General features: G+C 35.0%; 1 protein-coding gene across 7 annotated transcripts in view; it reads left to right on the plus strand.

Annotated features, from left to right (window-relative positions):
• Positions 1–20,365, plus strand: part of SEC24B (SEC24 homolog B, COPII component) — a 78,865-nt gene that overhangs the window by 47,902 nt on the left and 10,598 nt on the right. For 4 of the 7 annotated variants that reach the window (XM_081557113.1, XM_081557353.1, XM_081557295.1 and 1 more), the window contains 9 exons: positions 1,828–2,045; positions 8,711–8,895; positions 12,343–12,445; positions 14,111–14,237; positions 15,155–15,264; positions 16,092–16,204; positions 18,866–18,984; positions 19,338–19,393; positions 19,638–19,844. In XM_081557113.1, the coding sequence (XP_081413239.1) occupies positions 1,828–2,045; positions 8,711–8,895; positions 12,343–12,445; positions 14,111–14,237; positions 15,155–15,264; positions 16,092–16,204; positions 18,866–18,984; positions 19,338–19,393; positions 19,638–19,844 (1,238 nt within the window). The remainder of the gene's footprint in view (positions 1–1,827; positions 2,046–8,710; positions 8,896–12,342; positions 12,446–14,110; positions 14,238–15,154; positions 15,265–16,091; positions 16,205–18,865; positions 18,985–19,337; positions 19,394–19,637; positions 19,845–20,365) is intronic. The other 3 variants (XM_081557208.1, XM_081557639.1, XM_081557457.1) reach the window with 1 other exon arrangement.

A 20,365-nucleotide genomic window follows, 5' to 3' on the forward strand; every position in this document is an offset into this window, starting at 1 on the left:
TATCAGAATATTCTACAAGAGTCACTTCATTCACTAAAAGATGAAAACTATAACTATAGTATTTCATGAGCATCAAGTTAACCCGAAGTAAAATATCCAATGTAGTGGAGTTAAAAGATGGTGGCCTTGGAGTTGGACCTTGCTGTGTTTGTCTGTATTCATTTAATCAACAGATCTTAATCTTGTTATGGACTATGCCTTGATAGTTAGTGAATGATCCTGGGCAAGTTTTCTAGCTATTTATACTACACCAAAATTAAGGAAAGATGAGAATTTGTCAGAGTAAGATTAAGTGAAGTAAGTCTCTATGTCAGATACTAGATAGATCTTAGGGACTGTAGAGATGTACGAAATATTGTCCCTTTCCTAAATAAGGGGAAGAGCTTTGGACCCTCATATTTAGGACTCCAGTTCTTCATTTCTTAAGCTGATGACTCTTGCTATGTTAAGAGACCTTTCTGTTAATGCTTCTATTCCCATCACTGTCAGGAGAGACAAGCAGGAAATCTAAAGAAATGACATGACATTGATGCTTTTGTCCTTTTAAGAATGTCCAGGAAGATCTCTTCAAAAATGAGAGCTAATAGAGTTGATAGAAGGATGGGATTCCTCAATAAACTTTGAAAAAATAAATTTATTAAAGTCAAATAGTTTTAAGAATTTTTTTGCAGAATCTGATTGCTAGTGAAGAATATAATTTTATATGAAAAATAGATTAAAATACATATATTTTATTTTTTAAAAAAACTTTTTATTTAGTTTTTGGAGTATAGCTGATTAACAATGTTGTGATAGTTTCAGGTAAACAGGGAAGGGACTCAGACATACATATACATGTACCCATTCTCCTCCTAACTCCCCTCTTGTCCAGGCTGTCACATAACATTAAACAGAGTTCCATGTGCTGTTCAGTAGGTCCTTTTAAATATAGCAGTGTAAAAGACACATATATTTTAGATTTAACTTTAAAAATAAGACTAACAGTATAACAAAATGTTAATAATGGTTTTGTGTAGTAGAGTAATAGGCTTTCTTTTGTTGATGTTATTCTTGTATATGATAATTAAGTTTTCTACAGTTTTTTTCCTCCTACAGTTTTCATCAAGTTTTAGTTTCTGTTTTAAGTTGAAATGAAGGAAAAGCATTCATTCATTAAATTTTATTTGGCCTCTACTATATACCAGACATTGTTCTGGGAGCTGGATACTATTCTAGACACTGTCTTTAATAGTTTCACAGTTTTGCCTCTGAAAATAAAGCAGACTTCCAGGGGACTGTGGAAATAGGCCACTTCTTCCATGGGCCTTTTTTTGTTTTTTTTTGAAGTAAATGTCAAGGTCAGATAAAAAGGCAAGTTGGAGAAGAGAGTAATTGACACTCTTTTTATTGTTTCGCTTTGTGTTCTGCTTCTTAGCCCCATATCTGCTGAAAGAATAAAGGGAAAAAATAACTGCATTTTCATATACATAAATATATACTTATAATATATGCTATATTGTATTTATTATATACATTTAATATGTTATCTGTTAGGAATATCAACTGCAGTATCTGTCATTGAAATGGTACAAGATGGAGTTTTCCTGTAATATATTTGTTAAAAAAATAAAGATGGAATAGGAACATGTGAAACAAGATTAGCAAAATATTTAAAGCTAAGTAATGGATATATGGGTTTATCATTTTGTTCCATTTTTGTATACATTCACAATTTCTCATAATAAAAAGTTTTAATAAAAGAAAGGAAAGTGCCAAAAGTTGTGGCTCACCCAGGTGTCTTTGTGGAGTGCTGTTTTTCAGTGAACACCATGATTTTCCCTTTGTTAGACGTGCTTTCCTCATCAGCAAGTAGTCCTGCTCCTGACCCCGCTCCTGACCCTGCTCCAGCGCCAGCTCCAGCTGCTCCTCAGCCTTCAAAAATGCCTAAGCCATTTGGGTATGGTTATCCGACTCTTCAGCCTGGGTATCAGAATGCCACAGCACCACTTAATTCTGGAGGACCACCCAGTAGCCCAATGTATTCTGGATTCCAGCAGTATGCTCAAGTATGTATTTAGTCATATACAGTTATATAAAAATTGTGAAAGTTAGCAATTCTGACAAGTCCCTGGTGATTCAAATGGATCATAGGTGCTAATGTAGGTAATCCTAGATTAAACATACACAGACTTTGATTCCAGTTTGTGTGTGTGTGTTTATGTGTGTGTGTATACACAGAAGATAAAACTGATTTTTCTTTTCTGCCTTGTACTTTTATTTTTCGAGTCTCTGTAATGTGCAGATATTCATTTTATGATCAGGAAATTAAATGTTATTTTAAATTTTGTATTACTAAGCTGGCTTTCTCAAAAACTGACATGGTATAAATATAGTTTGGGATTTTGGTTTCAGCGTTTAACTTGAAGAAGTATCTGTGACATATAACTAAAATTGGTAAAAGCCTCAACAAGTGCTCATTAATGCATTTGTTCATTATTTTTGACTTGACCTTTCATGGAGTTACCTCTTAAATACCATAGCAATTTATTAAAAGGACAGTAAGTATTTTACATTTATACTTGTTGAGAAAAAGTAGAATAAACGGAAACAGTTTTAAATGACAAAAGCATTCTACTTATAATAAAAAACTGCTCTTAGTAGACTAACTTTACAGAGATTTCATCTTATGGTGAACTGATGAAAATTAGAGAACAAAAGGAAAACATTTCTTCCTGGAATTTAATTTTAGAATTACAGCACTGAAGGAAGAAGGAAACTGGGAAAGGCACTGGAGAAGCACGGTTGGTTAGTTCCGGTTTCCCTGCCTTCCGTTTTGTTAGGTTTCCTTTAGGGCTGTATTGGTCCGGATGGAACTCCACTATTTCAGGATAAGTGAGCAATAATGATTTAATAAGCACATAGCTAGGATGTGCATTTAAATTCCTATCTGTCTACTTTTAAAAAAAATTATAGATTTTAATCTAATACTAACATTAACAAGCTAATTTTAAAAGAAGCCACTTATTTTTCAAGTCCTATTTAGAATAGGAATATTTTACTTTAAATAGCTTTCTGTAGTAAAATTGAAAAGTGAAAGTTGCTCAGTCATGTCTGACTCTTTGCAACCCCATGGTCTATACATTCCATGAAATTCTCCAGGCCAGAATACTGGAGTGGGTAGCCTTTCCCTTCTCTAGGGATCTTCCAAACCCAGGGATCAAACCCAGGTCTCCCACATTGCAGATGGATTCTTTACCAGCTGAGCCACAGGAGTAAAATTGAAATGACTCTAAATATTGCATTTAGTATAACCCAGTGGGAGGGCCCTGAAATCTTAAGGGCTTTCTTGATATTCATTTATTTGAGATGACCTTTACTAAGTAGTGGGAAACCCCAGTACTTGCCCTTTGAGGAAGCAAAAAACTTAAAATTAGTTTTTCAGAGTTGACAAACAGAAAAAGTTGATGTTTTAAAAAGAAGGGAATTCCCTCACAGTCTAGTGTTTAAGAGTTGGTGCTTTCACTGCCCTGGGCTCAGGTTCAGTCACTGATTGGGAAAGTAAGATCCCACAAGCTATGTAGTGTGGCCAAAAAAAAAAACCCCTAAAAATTAAAAAATAAATTAATTTTAAAAGAAAAAGTAGAAAAACATTTTAGGACTTCCCTGGTGGTTCAGTGGTTAAGAATCTGCCTTGCAATGCAAGGCACACCAGTTCAATCCCTTGTCCAGGAAGATCCCATATGCCAAGGAGCAACTAAGCTCCTACGCTACAACTACTGAACCTGGGTGCTGAGAGCCTGTGCTCCAAAACAGGAGAAGCCACCGCAGTGAGAAGCCCTTGTACCACAACTGGAGAGTAGACCCCGCTTACCACAACTACAGAAAGCCCGTGTGCAACAGCAAAGACCCACCACAGCCAAAAAAATTTTTTAAATCTTTAAAAAAATATATTTTAGTGAATATGTAAAAAAAAAACAGATACAGATACTGTATGGCTTTTTTTTTTTTTTTTAATTAAAAAGAGGTGCATGATCAGTTGGAGGAAAATGCAGATAAGCAGAAAAGAAGAAAATAAATATCAGCCGGTATTGCCACCATCAGGATGTAAACAGTAACACTTGTAGTTTGTCCTTCCAGGTTTTTTGCTATTTGCATCTACAGGAGAAAGCCAGTAAAGGAGCTGGGCATCTAAATGACTTATTTACACATACAAGTTGATAAATATGAGCATCATTTTACATTTTTTTAAGATCCTTGAACAGTGTGAGAGGGAACCTTTCATCTAATAGCTGCGTAATGTTTTACAATTGCCCACCCTACTGCTATTGGGCATAACTGAGCATCAAAATCAACATGTACAAGTGTGCACAAACCTTTGTGCATTTGTCTCATTATTTCCTTAGATGAAATTTCTTCAGGTAAAATTAGTCAATCACAGCCTCTAATACCAGACTTTAGAATTTCTCTCTGCTTATTCATTCAGTAAAAACTGAGTTTCTACTCTGTGACAGCCCTACTCTAGGCACTGAGGCTACAGGAGGAAGCCAAGTGAACAAAACAGAGTTCCCTCTCTCAAGAAACTTGGTGGGAAGGCAGGACCGATAGGACAATAAGTAAATCCATAAATTAACAAGCTGATTTCAAACAATTACAAATGCTGTGAAACAAGATGAGTTGAAGAAATTGCAGGGCTTGGGTATATAGAGTAAACAGGAAAGCCCTCATTGTAGAAGTTATGTTTAGCTAATATTTGAATGACAGGAAAAGGCAGACAAGGATAAATATGGGGGTAGAGAATTTCGGGCCGAGGAAACATATACAGAAACGTAAGGCAGAAGCAACTTGAGTGTGTTTCAGAACTGAAGTCCCAGTGTGGCTATAGCTCAGCTGGCAAAGGGAAGAATAACAGTAATGAAATCAGAGAGTTTGGGAAAGACCATAGTCAGAAACTTGAGTTTTACACCAAGTGCAAAGGAGAGACATAGGAGATTTTATGGAATGGAATGAAATCTGGTTTATGTATTTACAGAATCATTTGGCTACTAAGTGAAGAACAGATTAGGTATAGGAGTATTTGTAAAGATAAAAATGGAAACAGGGAGACAGATGGAAGCTTTGCATCATCCTGGAAATAGATGATTATGCTTTGTTCTAAGGTGGTATTGGCAGAGGTAGTGAAAAGTGGATGGATAGGGGATATCTTTTGACTTACTGATGCATTGGATGTGGTAGGTGAGAGAAAGGAAGCATCAAGGATAACTGTTAGGTTTTTGGCAGGACAGCTGGATAGAGGGTAGTGTATTTATTTAGATGGAAGACAGAGGAATAGTTCTGGGAATGGGAATCAAAGTTGGCCATATTAATTTAAAATGCCCAATAGGCATCCAAGTGGAGATGTCTAGCAGACAGTAGTTTTTGGTGCTCAGATATGAAGAAATAATGAACCAATTTATATTCCTAGCAAAAGTGTCTATGACTGCCCACTTCTCAGTATGCCAAGAATTATTTTTTTATAAGCAAAAATATTTTACTGTTTTCATAATTATTAGTTATTTGTGTTTCTGTACTGAAATCCTTGTTCAAATTATTTTACCATTATTCTGTTCAGGTCCTTCTGGTTTGTAAAAGCTGTCTGTAATAAGTACATTAACTTTTTTTTGTCTAATTTGTATTATAGTTTTTTTCCCCCCACTTCACATTTGTTTTCAATTTTAAAGTTTTTTTTTTTAATACATTAGAGAAATGTTTATATAGTCATATTATAATTTCTTTTGTTTTTACCTTTGTATCCTTTAAAAGTCTTTTCAACCTTAAGTTTAGGGAAAAATTCCCTCTGTGTATTTTTTTAGTTCTTTGGTGACTTTACTTTTGCATCTTTTAAGGTTTTATTTTGGTATATAAATATAAATCTCATTCCCTCTCCAAAATAGTTCTAATTTCACTGATATTAAATAATCTGTTCTTTCTCATTGATTAAATATTCCACCCTTATATAATATCCTAAATTGTTAAATTTAAATTCTAAATTCTTATCCTAAACTTGGGTCTGTTTGGGGTTTTCTATTATACACTGTTACTAATCCATATAATCATTTTTCTCCCCTCCTTTATAGCTCTACTGAAAACTGAGAGAATCCCTTTTATTATGCAGTGTTCTTTTTCTTTTGCTTAGCTTCAGCAGCTTCAATTACTATCAACAATTTGCTCTACTTGTTTTACCTAACCCCAACACGCACGTACACACACACACACACACACACACACACACACACTTACCTATCCCCAACACGCACGTACACACACACACACACACACACACACACACACACACACACACACACACACACACACACACACACACACACACACACACACACACACACACACACACACACACACACACACACCTTTTCTTGCTAAGGGTCTTAAAGCTAAACCTGAGCAGGGCGAAGCAGGGAGATGAAAAAGATAATTTCTTGCAAACCGTAATACCACTATTAGAGCCAACAGAATTAACAATAATTTCTAAATGTTGTTTAAAATTCAGTCAGTATTCAGAGTTGCCTGGTAGTTTCCAGGTTGCTATTCTATAGTTGGTTTGTTCAAATCAAGACTCACTAATTGAACAAGAATCACCAATTGTATTAGCGTATGTCTCTTAATTAAAACTAGGTCTCTTGATCTATAGATTGTCCCACATTCTGAATTTGACTAATTGCTTCTTGTGGCATCATTTGACTTGTTCCTCTGTTTCATTTTCTGTGGACTAGAAATTAGATCCAGTGGCTTGATTAAATTCAGAATATTACTTCATTTATTTATTTCATAAGCCAAAATATATATTTTGGTTCCGTGTACAACATAATAATACCTGGTTGTCTCACTTTAGTGGTTCTAAGATAGATTAGTGGGTTCATTTGGTGACAGCCTGGTCTTTTCATTATGAAGTTCCTCATTAAGCTTTCTTTTCACTCATCTCTTGCTATCTGTTTATCATCTATTCCAGATGACCATTACCTGTATCATTTATTCCCATATGGGTTGTAAAATAGTGATTTTCTTGACTTTATCATTCTGTACTGATTAGCTGGAATTCCTCAGTATGTTTACATAATGGAGTGTTTGATAACTATACAAAAGAACGTGGAGAATCTCTATATACAGAAGTAGAGTTATTGCTAGCACTTTTTTTTTAGGTGAAAAGGTCACATTTAGAGCAGTGTATATATTAGTTTATATTGTATTATTAAGGAGAGACAATGGAAGATAAGACCAAAAGCTAATAAATAGTTAGCTTAGGGAGAGGGATCAAGAGTGAAACAAGATATTTCTGAATTATTGTAAAGTTTTGACATTAAAAATACGTAAATTTTACTCAAAAAAACATGAATGAAAGATAGAAAGCAATCCTTGAAAATTAAAATCAAAAAAAAGAAGTGAACCAGTTTATCAAGTTGAATACATTTTGATATAGAAAAAAGTATTGTTTTTACAAATCTTAAAACTCAGTATTTTGTATGTTCTGAATGGAAAATAATCTAAGGGCAAAGAACTACAAAGAAATCTTTAAATAACCTTACACTATATTAGTGTTGTTATATTGGAACTATCTTAAGATATTGTAGGATGAAACAAATAAGTAAGGCTGTTACCAGTGCTTCCCAGGTGGCTCAATGATAAAGAATCCACCTGCTGACACAGAAGACGGAGTTCGATCCCTAGGTTGGGAATTTCCCATGGAGGAGCAAATGGCAACTCATTCCAGTATTCTTGCCTGGAATATTCCAGGACAGAGGAGCCTGGCAGGCTGCAGTCCATGGGGATGCAAAGAGTTAGACTTGACTGAGCACATATGCATAAGGCTGTTACCATTAGAATTCAAGATTTTCAGCAAAAGAGAAGAGCGATATAGGCATAAAATCAAAAAAGTTAAAATGCCATTACCTAAATTTGAATTGGTAATGTCAGTGTGAACTCATTATTTTTTTTTTCCTTCTTCTATGATTTCTATCTCTGTTGTAGAAGTCTGGAAGTAATAACAGCACAATAGCAATGTTATCTAAATTATGCTGTCTAGATACCATCCCAATTTAAAAGGAACCAGGACTCTTTTGGATAAATGGCTAATTTCAGTTCTGAAGAAAGAGTGATACAGAATGTCATGCCAGAAAACAAGGAAACTAACAAGAGACAATGGGTTCATATCAAAAGGACGCTGGAATCAGCTGTAACAGGCTGTCACTGGCAAAAGATTGGGAAGTGTGGGCATCAAAGTGAATAGTAACTACAATTCATTAAGTCACTTTGAGTTAATAAGAGCCATGGCTTCATAATAATACTAAAAATATAAAAGGAAACAAAAACTAAGCAAGCAGAACTCATGGCAGCAACACATTCTGAAAATTGAAAAACTTTAAAAATAAACACTTATTCTTCCTTTCCAGTATGAAAGATATTCAGAGAAACCAAATTCTTGATGTTGAAAAGCATTGTCGAAATTTTGTAGTTTAACCATTCACATAAGGTTTAAATTTTTTCAGTATTTTCACTTTGAGTTTTTTTAAGAGTGCTTTAAACTGAGCTGCCCTGTTAGGTTTTTCTACTGTTACAAAGCTAGATTCAAATTTTATCTTCTTGCTTTTCTGTATGTTAATTTCCTATACATGGTTTAATAAATTGTATTTGTGTTTGATACATTGTTCTTTAGTTTTGTTTCAAATTGCCCTTTCAGCAGTATCCTGGTATGAACCAGCTGTCCTCCAGTCTGGGAGGATTGAGTCTTCAGAGTTCTTCACAGCCGGAAAGCTTGAGACCTGTCAACCTTACTCAGGAGAGGAATATTTTACCCATGACTCCTGTTTGGGCTCCTGTACCCAACTTGAATTTAGACCTCAAAAAATTAAACTGTAGCCCAGAGTAAGTATTTATAATCTTTAGTAAGTAAAACTTTGTCAAAAACATTGCATGACTTTCAAACATAATAAAAATACTATGGTATTAATTTCTTGATTGGAAGTTTTGTTAATGTGAACTCTTGTAATTTAGTTTGTGTAGAAATTCTAGATGTAAAATTTAGTTTAAGTCATCGGTTCCTGTCCTCTGTTGCTATCGAATCTCATTCCTTGTCTCATTCCCTATTATCTAATGCTAGGAAAAGTTTTTTCTGTTTTAGTGAAGGGTTTTAGAAACCCAAATCTAACTATATTTTTCTTAAATTTCTTTCTCCTCACTTTTCACCAGTAGTAACTTCTGATGCCTTTTAAATTAGGTGAAATCTTAATTTAATGCAATTCAATCTCTGCTTGAAAAGGATACAGATTAGATAAGTAGTTTTTTTCTAAATTTTCTTTTCCCACTTAGTGTTGAATGAGAAGACCCTTGCCCCAACATGTATTTATGCATTTATTTAGCCTGAATATTGATTTGGATTTTCTTTATTGAGTATTTCCTCACCTTGCGGAGAAGTTTAGTTGGCAGCCTCCATCTGATGGCTACAAGCCACTGGTGTATGCTGAGCTCTGTTACTCACCTCACAGTGTCCCCCAAACCAAAAGTTCTCTGTTACTGCCTGCTTTCTGTTTTTCTGTCTCCTAAAGTATAGACTGTTTCTCTGTACCCAGACATCTTCCTGCTTTTGGAATCTCTCCTCATAAACTCTGATTCACAGACAACACTGTCTTCCTTGCATTACAATCAGTGTTCTTTAGAGGCAACATATATATATATGTACTTTTAAGGCAATAGTTTTCTAGCTTAAAAAAAAAAAAGCTAACAAGTTCCTCTCTTTTTAACCAAAGTCTTATATAGATTTCTAATACAGGAAACAGAAAATGGGGGTGCTTTGAGGGTTCCACCTCTTCTACCACACCCTACACCAGCCCGCAATCAGTGCCTAAGGTAGTGCCAAGATCATTTCTATAAAAATGTATAATCATTGATTCTAGATTGAAAATAGCTGCCCAAACTACATGTAAGTTGCTATCAGGTCAATAAGTATGTGAATTATGGCCTTGTACTATGAATGGTTAGGCACCCTCCCCCAAGTAGGTAAATATAGTATATGTTTATGTGTAAGAGATCACATAGATAGGGAATAGTTCTATGTTTCTATTCAATTATGTGTAAAATACATAAAATACTTCTTACCTAAACAGCAAAGCAGAGTAGTAGGCTTTAGAGCATAGATTTAGAGTTTGACAGACGTAGGTACTTACCATGGTTCCACTGATACGTAGCCGTGCTGCTGCTGCTGCTAAGTCGCTTCAGTCATGTCTGACTCTGTGCGACCCCATAGACGGCAGCCCACCAGGCTCTCCCATCCCTGGGATTCTCCAGGCAAGAACCCTGGAGTGGGTTGCCATTTCCTGCTCCAATGTGTGAAAGTGAAAAGTGAAAGTGAAGTCGCACAGTCGTGTCCGACTCTTCCCGACCCCATGGACCATGCAGCTGTGCCAATTACTCAATGTCTCAAATCTGTGTTGTCAGCTGTAAAACAGGAATAATAATTGTGTCTGCATATTAAGATGAGTCATTCAGTATTTCAGTCAGGTCAGTTCAGTCGCTCAGTTGTGTCCGACTCTTTGCGACCCCATGGACTGCAGCACGCCATGCCTCCCTATCCATCACCAACTCCTAGAGTTTACCCAAATGCATGTCCATTGAGTCTGTGATACCATCCAACCATCTCACCCTCTGTCGTTCCCTTCTCCTCCTGCCTTCAATCTTTCCCAGCATCAGGGTCTTTTCAAATTAGTTCTTCGCATCAGGTGGCCAAAGTATTGGAGTTTCAGCTTCAACATAAGTCCTTCCAATGAACAGTCAGGACTGATTTCCTTTAGGATGGACTGGTTGAATCTCCTTGCAGTCCAAGTGACTCAAGTCTTCTCCAACACAACAGTTCAAAAGCATTAATTCTTCAGCACTCAGCTTTCTTTATAGTCCAACTCTCACATCCATACTAGAGAAGGCAATGGCACCCCACTCCAGTACTCTTGCCTGGAAAATCCCATGGACGAAGGAGCCTGGTGGGCTACAGTCCATGGGGTCACACAGAGTCAGACACGACTAAGCGACTTCACTTTCACTTTTCCCTTTCATGCACTGGAGAAGGAAATGGCAACCCACTCCAGTATTCTTGCCTGGAGAATCCCAGGGATGGCAGAGCCTGGTGGGCTGCCGTCTATGGGGTCGCACAGAGTCGGACACGACTGAAGCAACTTAGCAGCAGCAGCAGCACATGCATATATGACTACTGGAACTGAATGCTTTCTAAATTAGGTGCCAGACACTGTTTCTAGGTGCTGGGAATGAAGCAGTAAAGCAAACAAAGTTCTCAGTCTCGTGCAACCTGTATCCTATTAGGGAAGACGCACTGTGAATAATCAAACCAATGGGTACGTAATGTAATCTCAGAATAACTGTGAAGTAGTGGGTAGAAAGGATTGAGGTTGATTATTTTTAATTGAGGAGTCAGGATAGGTTTTCCCAAGGAGTTAACATTTGAATAGAGATCTGAATGAAATGAGAGCAAAATGTGACTCTGGAAAGAAAGTGCCAAGCTTCATGAACAGCAAATGCAGTGGTCCTGAAGCAGAAACCAACTGGGTGTGTTCGAGGAACTTACCAGTGTGGAGTCAACCCATATCTGGATTATCTCTACATACTGTCAACTACTCTTCTTAAAATTCCTGTCACAGTTTTCAGTACCTCTGCTTTGTATCTCTGGTTGCTCCTTTATTGATTCTGCGTCTGCTGATCTCAAGTTGTAAGCACTTAGTCTTGTGAGAGGAATAGTGCTAGGGTGACACAACAAACAAAAGATTGCTGATAGAGAAGATAAAGGACACAACTAAAGCAGATCAGACTAATTGATGCCATAGAAGCATAAGTAGATCTCAGAGCACAGAGGAAGAAGTCTTTCCTTTGGACTTGTGATCAGGGGTGAGGGTGGTTTCACAGGAAGCTAGAACTTTGATTAGTCTCATAGAAAAAGGAGGAGTTCAACAGGTGAAGGATGCACAGTAGAACAGGAACAGCATCCTTAAGATGCAAAGGTACCTTTTCACTCATGTTTTCTGCTCCCTCCTATTCATGCCCTGATAGTCATACTAGAGTTACTGTATTTTCCTAAGTGTGTTATACTTTTTCACCATGAAAATGTTGAGTCCTTAATTTGGATCTTTTGACATATAAATTTACATATATACCTGTTAAGTCATCAGGACCCTCGTAGTTATAGTTATTGTAGTATGTCCAGTGATTTTCACATATGTTCTTAAATGTCTAGGTGTCTACGACTGTCCAGATCAGTGTTAATATTTTTCCTGATAGCTAACGTAGTCCATGTTGTTTCTGTCTTTACAGTTCATTTCGGTGTACTTTAACAAATATTCCACAGACACAGGCGTTACTGAATAAAGCTAAGCTTCCTTTAGGATTGTTGTTACATCCCTTCAGAGACCTAACGGTAAAGTAACATATTTTAAGATATTTGTGGATATTGACCTCTGTACTTATGTGCAAGATGTTTAGATTGTATATTTTCTTACAGTTTTTTTCATTTTGTTTTATTGAAGGTGGAATTAATTATTCCTGTCAGTTTTGATACAACGAACGTTTTCTGTCACCTGCTGACAGGAGCAAAAATGTAAAGGCAGATAATTGCAGTGCAGGATAACTAATACCTGTAACTAATCAGAATCTATGAAGTAGTTAGGTAATGAATATAGTACTGGAAGGGGTTTCCTCTGGGTACAGTAGCAGATGTTTTCTACAAACAATGAGATCTGAACTGGATTTGGAAAGATTAGTAGTTTTAGCGGTACCGTGTAACGGCCATAGAAGACAGATAAGCTTTAGTTCTTTTTTAAACATAAAGGAAATACCACCAATGACGCACAGTTAGGGAGGAAAACCATATGATTGTTCCCAACTGTATTAATCAAATAACCTTTGTAATAATAAAGTCTAAATTATTCAAGCCTATTGAATTAAAACATTATTTTTTAAAGTTTCCATAGTCTGTTTAATATCTAGCATGCTGGATTTTTATACATATTTCTGGTATTTCATACAAGTATATTATATTTAAACTAAAATTTCTAAACTTCAGAAAAAACATTTAATCAGATACATTTTATTTATACTTTATAAGTTGTATTTCGCCCTCATACTTCTTTATAACTGTGGTTTTTTTACCCTCTCATTGCTAATGAGTTTCTTTTGCTCTCATTCAACCAAAAAATATTTTTTTATTACCTGTCATGCTGAGTGCTGAGGATACAAAGGTCATTAAGGTTCCTTGTGCAGTCTTCTTTCCTCAAGTGAAAAGAAAATAAAATAATTATAATATGTGATAAGTACTTTCATTATATTCATTCAGTAAGTACTATTTGACCACCTGTAATAAAATTGCAACCTTTATCTCTAAACCAAAATAGGTAATGTCCCATATACATAGGTGAAAATTTTTGTCTAAATATGTATTCCATATTTGATATCTTCCGGAAGTGTATACACTAAATTGGCAGCAGTGACTTCCTTGGGAATGTAGAATTCTGGGTAATTTTTAATTTTTTCATTTTCAGTTAAATATATTTCCTAACTTTTTCACAAATAACATGTGGTTACTTATGTATAAAGTTCCTTTCCCAAACTAAGCCTTGAGAGATGTACTGTCTTTAAGGCACGTTGTCTTTGGTTTCTGGTGACCGTGGTCCTGGTCCGGGCTGTGTGGTTGTCTAACAAGCAGGGCCTTGGAGTCTGGTACCAGGTGCAGTCAGGCGGCAAAGACAGAGACATTTTATACAGTATGTGTTTCTCACTCTTGCTTCTTATCAGTTTAGCTTATAAGCTGAGGTTATTATATAATCTTGGCCAACCAGACTTTTCTTGTCTGCCGGTAACTTTCATTACATTTGATTTGGCTTTATTTTAGTGTTATTTTACAGTTTGTGACAGAGGAGGGAGAAACTTTATAGCTGCTTATGTTGCTCAGTGCACCACTGGAGTTTATTAAAATACTTCAGTTTCAAAACACAAATGTGTTTTCTGTTCTGCATAGGGAGCAGAGCAGGTCCATTTCTCCTCAGGGGTGTTTTTTCTGCTACAACATCTTTATTCTCTTTCCTAGCAATTACCAGTGATAACATCCAATACCATTGTGAGGTGCCGATCTTGTCGAACATATATCAACCCTTTTGTATCCTTCATTGATCAACGTAGATGGAAATGCAATTTGTGTTATAGAGTTAATGATGGTGAGTTTCACATTCTTTTTTAATATTTATCTCATTTATTTGTCTGTAACAGGTCTTAGCTGAGGATGTATAGTTGTGGCACGTGGGATCTTTAGTTAACAGCAGGTGAGCTCTAGATCTCAGACTAGGGATCAAACCTGGGCCACCTGCATTGGGAGCAGAGTCTTAGCCACTGGACCACCAGGGAAGTCCCTCAGATTCTTAAAATAATGTGTCTTATATTATTTTAGACATTTTGACAGTTTTGCTGTTATCTGGTCTCTCCTCACTGTTTATAAACTTTCATGACACTTTTAATGAAGAGAATACAGGCTAGGGACACTTCATTTTTGGCTGGCCATGGGGATAATTGATAATGTGGAGAGTGACGAGGAAGGGAGAAGGTAAAAAAAATTCATAAATTATTTTTGAAGAAGTGAAGTGAAGCAGTGCAGGTCAGACAGATGAGAGCATGCACACTAATCACGCTTGACCCTGACAAGTTTAGATTGTCTTCTTTTTGTACATTTGGTTCATTCAACTCAGTGTAGATCTCTGCCGGTATGTGTGGACACATGTGTGCATGTGTATCTACTGTCCCCTTTAGGGACATTTCTTAGATCCTCTTACTATGATTGCTTTCAAATCTGTGTTTCTGATGTCTCTCCCATGTCATGTGACATAATAAATAGGACACAAGCCTAAGAAGCAAGGCTACTTGTGTCCTGGTTTTCTCATCTGATTTCTGAAGATAAGTTTTCTTGTCCTCCTGATTTATTTTTTAAAGAAGATTTAGGGGATTAGTTTTTACCATTAAATCTTCACAAAGCTATTACAAACTTCATAAATATTAATGATAGAGATGTTTATTTCTAGGCATATATATGTGTTTAGAAATTGTGCTACTAAATTTGTACTGGATTCCTAATCTTATCTAGTTCCTGAAGAATTTATGTATAATCCCCTTACCCGATCCTATGGAGAGCCTCATAAACGGCCAGAAGTTCAGAATTCAACAGTGGAGTTCATTGCTTCTTCAGATTATATGGTAACTATTCAGTGTTAAAATTAGTGCTGGAGTGCTATTGTATCAGTCATTTGGTAGTTTACTCTTAAGTGAATTCTTGTTTAAAATTTTAAATTGTCCAGAGTATGATTTTTTTGAAATAGTGCTGAAAGCTTGTACTTAACAAATAGATAACTCTTTGTATCTTTGTAAAGATGACTTGATCTCCTAGAAGAATGCAGTTACATCACTAAGAAACATTGGTAATGTTTCCTAATAAATACTGTCATCTACAATTTGTTGCCATTTTGATTTCATTACTTGCTTGGAATGAATATAAATATTCTTTTTACCGTTTAGTATTTAAGATCCTTCAACAGAAAAACTTGTATTTTTGTCAAAAATTGCTTTTAAGAACTTGCTTTACACCTAGCACTTAACCCTTGGGATTCAACTGCCATCAGGTGACCCAATGGTACTAATGATTGTCAGGTTTAAAAATATAAATGTTTAAAGTAAAATATTTTTAGGAGTAGGGAAGGGATTTAAAGGTTAATATTTAATAATAAATATGTTTAATTTTCCTTGGAAAGATATCTCAGCCATCATTCTGTCAGGAAGACATTTAGCCCATCTGTTTAACCATTACTGTGCAAATTACTGCCTAATCATGCTTAATCCATGACCAAATTTAAAAGAAAAAAAATCAAAGGAATGTCATTTTCATTATCTAAGATCTTATAAAACATTGATTCTATTTGTGTAGATATATATATATTTTACAATCAGTAAATATCCAGTACTAGTTGCAATATAACAAGAATGACTTACACCTACTAAATATGTTATATTATTTCTGTTCCTTTCAGCTCCGTCCACCTCAACCCGCAGTTTACTTGTTTGTTTTAGATGTATCTCATAATGCAGTAGAAGCTGGCTATTTGACAATTTTGTGCCAGTCACTGTTAGAAAATCTAGACAAGTAAGAATTTTTTTTTACTCAGTCTGTGTGTGTGTGTGTGTGTGTGTGTGTGTAAATGTATAAAATGTGAAGTGTGTTTATTAGCAATTTATGGGGTTGGCTTTTATTAAGTTTGATTTTATTTATCACTAAAAGAGTACATCCTGTCTACTTTAGAATAAAGATCTGCTACATATATTATTTGGATATATAACTTTATATCTGAATCTTAAAACCATAATAGTTTTAATACTCAGGAATTTAGATTTTATATAAGTATCCCCCTGACTTAGTGAGTCTGAGCACTTTGATCCAGAAAACTCAACCTAGCCAGGGTATCAAGGATCTGGATGAGAGAAATCGAGCTGTAATTTATGCCTGAGCAAGAAGTTTTTCATCAGATAGTTTCAGATGTGCTAATGAGAAAATGAGCCAGATAAAGGGAAAGAGGGAATTGATACTGTGCTGAATATTTCAAGAAGCCAGAAACTGAACTGGCACATTAGTAATAAGCTTTATGGTGAAAGTGGAAACAAAGTATAGGATAAGGTGATTAAACTTGGCTCTAATTCCTGCCTGTCTATCTACCAGTATTAGTCACGAAGGAGACCCTTAACTAACTTGAAAAGTGGACGTTCCAGATCTCTGGGAAACAAAGTTGTTTGTACATTTCTTTTTCTACTCCAACACCCATAAGAAATATGACTTCAGGTTGTTAGTAAGAGTAGCTTCCTACTTCAGTGGTTCTTGACTTGTGTAGAAGTGTAGGGGTGAATATATATTGAATATATTTCAATATTCAAAATACATGAATATTTTGTCAGAAGTACTTGGTGATTCCAAAAGGTTCTTCTCTCCCATCTTCCATCTGTGTTTGAGAGTCCTTATTCTGTTGAGTGCTAGCTCTAGTCGCTGTAATTGCATATCACTGATCTTGGCCTGTGAATAAACTGATAACATTGAGACATTCAAGATTAAAAACATCCAGAGATATTAAATGATTTGCTTTAAGTTTCTGTTAGTAACTTAGTGATTTCATATTTTTGTCTTTGATTGAAGCATTTGCCCTTTTTAAGTCACAGGTGCTTAATTCAGACATGACTTGAGCAGTGAGTAGCAAAGGAAGACACTCTGCAAAGAAATAGCTGTTGAGACTGAAGAGTTAGCTTGCTGGGAAGGTATTTGATGATATAGCACTAGAAATAGGAGCCAGTGCAAAGCAAGAGACCAGGGCTCAATCCCCAGGTTGGGAAAATCCGCTGGAGAAGGAAATGGCAACTCACTCCAGTATTCTTGCCTGGAGAATTCTATGGACAGAGAAGCCTGGTGAACTACAGTCCATGGGGTTGCAAAGAGTCAGACTACGACTCACTTTTCACTTTCAACAGAGATGAGTGACTGTTTGCAAATTAAATGGTCTATGGAAAGCCAAAAAGATAATATTGGGAATGAAAAACGGTTTCTAAAACATATATGTTTGATTAAAGTGGAAATTAAAAGTATCAGGAAAGTAAAAACAAAAGTAAAGGTGATAGGATAGCAATATTATGGAAAGGGCTGTGTATATAACTTTGAGAAAGGAAATTTGATGCTGGAGCGGTTCTAGCTCAGCTTTGTATTTTGGCCTAGAGGAAGAATAGGTATGTAGTCTCCATTGTGATTGATAACAAATGACTCTAATAATCAGTGACCTTAGAAATCTCAAAGAGGTGAAGAAATTAGTCTGTAAAAACAAGATAAGCCTTGACCAGTATTGCTAAGCTAAATACCTACATAACTTGTTGTTTTCTGTTCTCTGAAATGCCTTTTTAAAAAATTGGAATATAATTGCTTTACAGTGTTGTGTTAGTTTCTGCTTTACAGTATCATGAATCAGCCTCTGTGTAGCCTAATTGATCCTTCATAATAATAATAATGCTTCTTACTTTGATGCACACTGTTTTGGCATCCTGTAATATTAAAAAATATCTTTAAAGACATTGCTAAAACAATAAATTATGTAAAAAATTGTAATAAATTACATTTAAAAATTATAGCAGTTAACATGATGGTACTTAGAAATATACTGATACTTTTGTAAGACAGGGCATCTATCTTATTAATAAGGATAGCTTGACAGGCTTTTAAATGGTTATTTATTCTTTGCTGTATTACTGACTTGAATGCTGACAGAAAATTTGAATACTTGGATACTCACAGAAGATTTTTAAAAGAGTGATCATAGATAAAATGTCTCGATGTTTCTGAATGTGGTTTTTATTTAAAATTTTACTTGTTAAAATCTTTTCTTGAAAAGTACTCATTTTGTCAGTCTGTCCTTAAAATACTTAAACAATATACATGATTTTTGTGATATTGAGAAAATATGAGCAATTTTTACTTAAAGGAATTTGTTTCATAGGAAAGTTAGCAAGAAATCCTTGTTTTTTAAACAAATCATTTTAAGTTTTGATTTATTATTTGAAGATACTTCTGTTTATCAGAGGCATGAACTCTAAACATGTCTGGTTTCATCTGAAAATGGAATGTTATATACTTACTCTTTTCTGATATGCATTGGTTTAGATAGGGGTAACTATTCTGTCCTCTATAAAAAAACATAAACAATTATTCTTAGTATTTTTTTAAAATAGAATATGTCACTTAGCAGTTTGAATTTAAAATTATCATTTTTATCTTTAGGCTCCCTGGAGATTCACGAACAAGAATAGGATTCGTGACCTTTGATAGCACTATTCATTTCTACAATTTACAAGAAGGATTATCACAGCCTCAAATGTTGATTGTATCTGATATAGATGGTAAGCAGTGAATAAAACAAAACTCTATTAATAAAACAATTTTGGAATTAAGGGTACTTTATTTGACAATACATCTTGTCATAATGCTGTACAGATAATTTAGCTCATTAGGTATTTGTTTTAAAATAATTGCTTTTGTGGAAAGTACTTGAGTCAAAGTTTTTTACACCTGTGTGTGTGTACTTACACATGCTCACACACACACGTATGATATGTACAGAGGATATATATTAAATAAAGCAATATTGTGCATACCCTTTACATGTATGAACTTAGAAAACTAAGATTTTTTTTAATTCGAAATTCTTTTGAGTTTATTTATATTTTGGTTAAAATATATGTTTTCCCTATAGATGTTTTTCTACCTACTCCGGATAGCTTACTTGTGAATCTATATGAAAGCAAAGAGGTGAGATTGATTTTTTTTTTTTAAGTATTAAAGTATTTTTGTTGCTTCAACTGATTGTAATGTTGAACATGTGTTTACTTGGTATACATTAACATTGCAATAAACAATGTAGGTAGCATATCTGTTGACTATTCACTTTACAGTCCTCCAAAATGTAGTGGCATATACTGTACTCTGGAATATTTTAAAGAAGAATATTGCCCTTCCTTCTCAGTAATTCAACTTTTAATCTTTGTTTTCCCAGCTTATAAAAGACTTATTGAATGCATTACCAAATATGTTCACCAATACAAGAGAAACACACAGTGCCCTGGGTCCTGCCCTCCAGGCTGCCTTTAAATTAATGTCTCCAACAGGTGGCCGTGTGTCTGTATTTCAGACACAGTTACCTTCCTTGGGGGCAGGACTTCTGCAGTCCAGAGAAGATCCTAATCAGAGATCAAGCACAAAGGTATTTTATATGAGTTCCTCTCTCATATTCAAGATCATGGCTTCTACCTCTATCAACTTGTTTAATTATTTGTCAGTCTATTTTTCTAATTCTTTGATAGTAAAAAAAAAAAACTGGTAAGAGTTTAATTCAAATTACCATTTTGTTGTTGTATTGCAGTGTGTTCTTTTTAATACTTTGTTTATGAGTCATAGAAATTTAGAAATGATCTACTCTAACCCTTTTTTTACAGATGAGGAAACAGATTAAACAGTCTTGCCAAAAGATAAATAAATATTTAATAGTAAAGATGTGACTTGGATTTTCTGACTCCAGTGCTCTTTTCTATTTCACAATTGGTAAAACTTACTAAATCTGAGATATAATTTAATATGCACATACTAATAAACTTTTAATGAAGGTAATACAAATCATTGTATAAAACTTGGAACATGGAAACATATAAATGATCAGTTATCTCACTGTCAAGATAATAGTAGTTAAGTAAATACAAGTAAGCATAATCGGGCATCATAAGTGAA

The sequence above is a fragment of the Giraffa tippelskirchi genome, chromosome 1 (genome assembly GCF_054371585.1).
Source record: "Giraffa tippelskirchi isolate mGirTip1 chromosome 1, T2T-mGirTip1v1.2.pri, whole genome shotgun sequence".
NCBI lineage: Eukaryota > Metazoa > Chordata > Mammalia > Artiodactyla > Giraffidae > Giraffa > Giraffa tippelskirchi.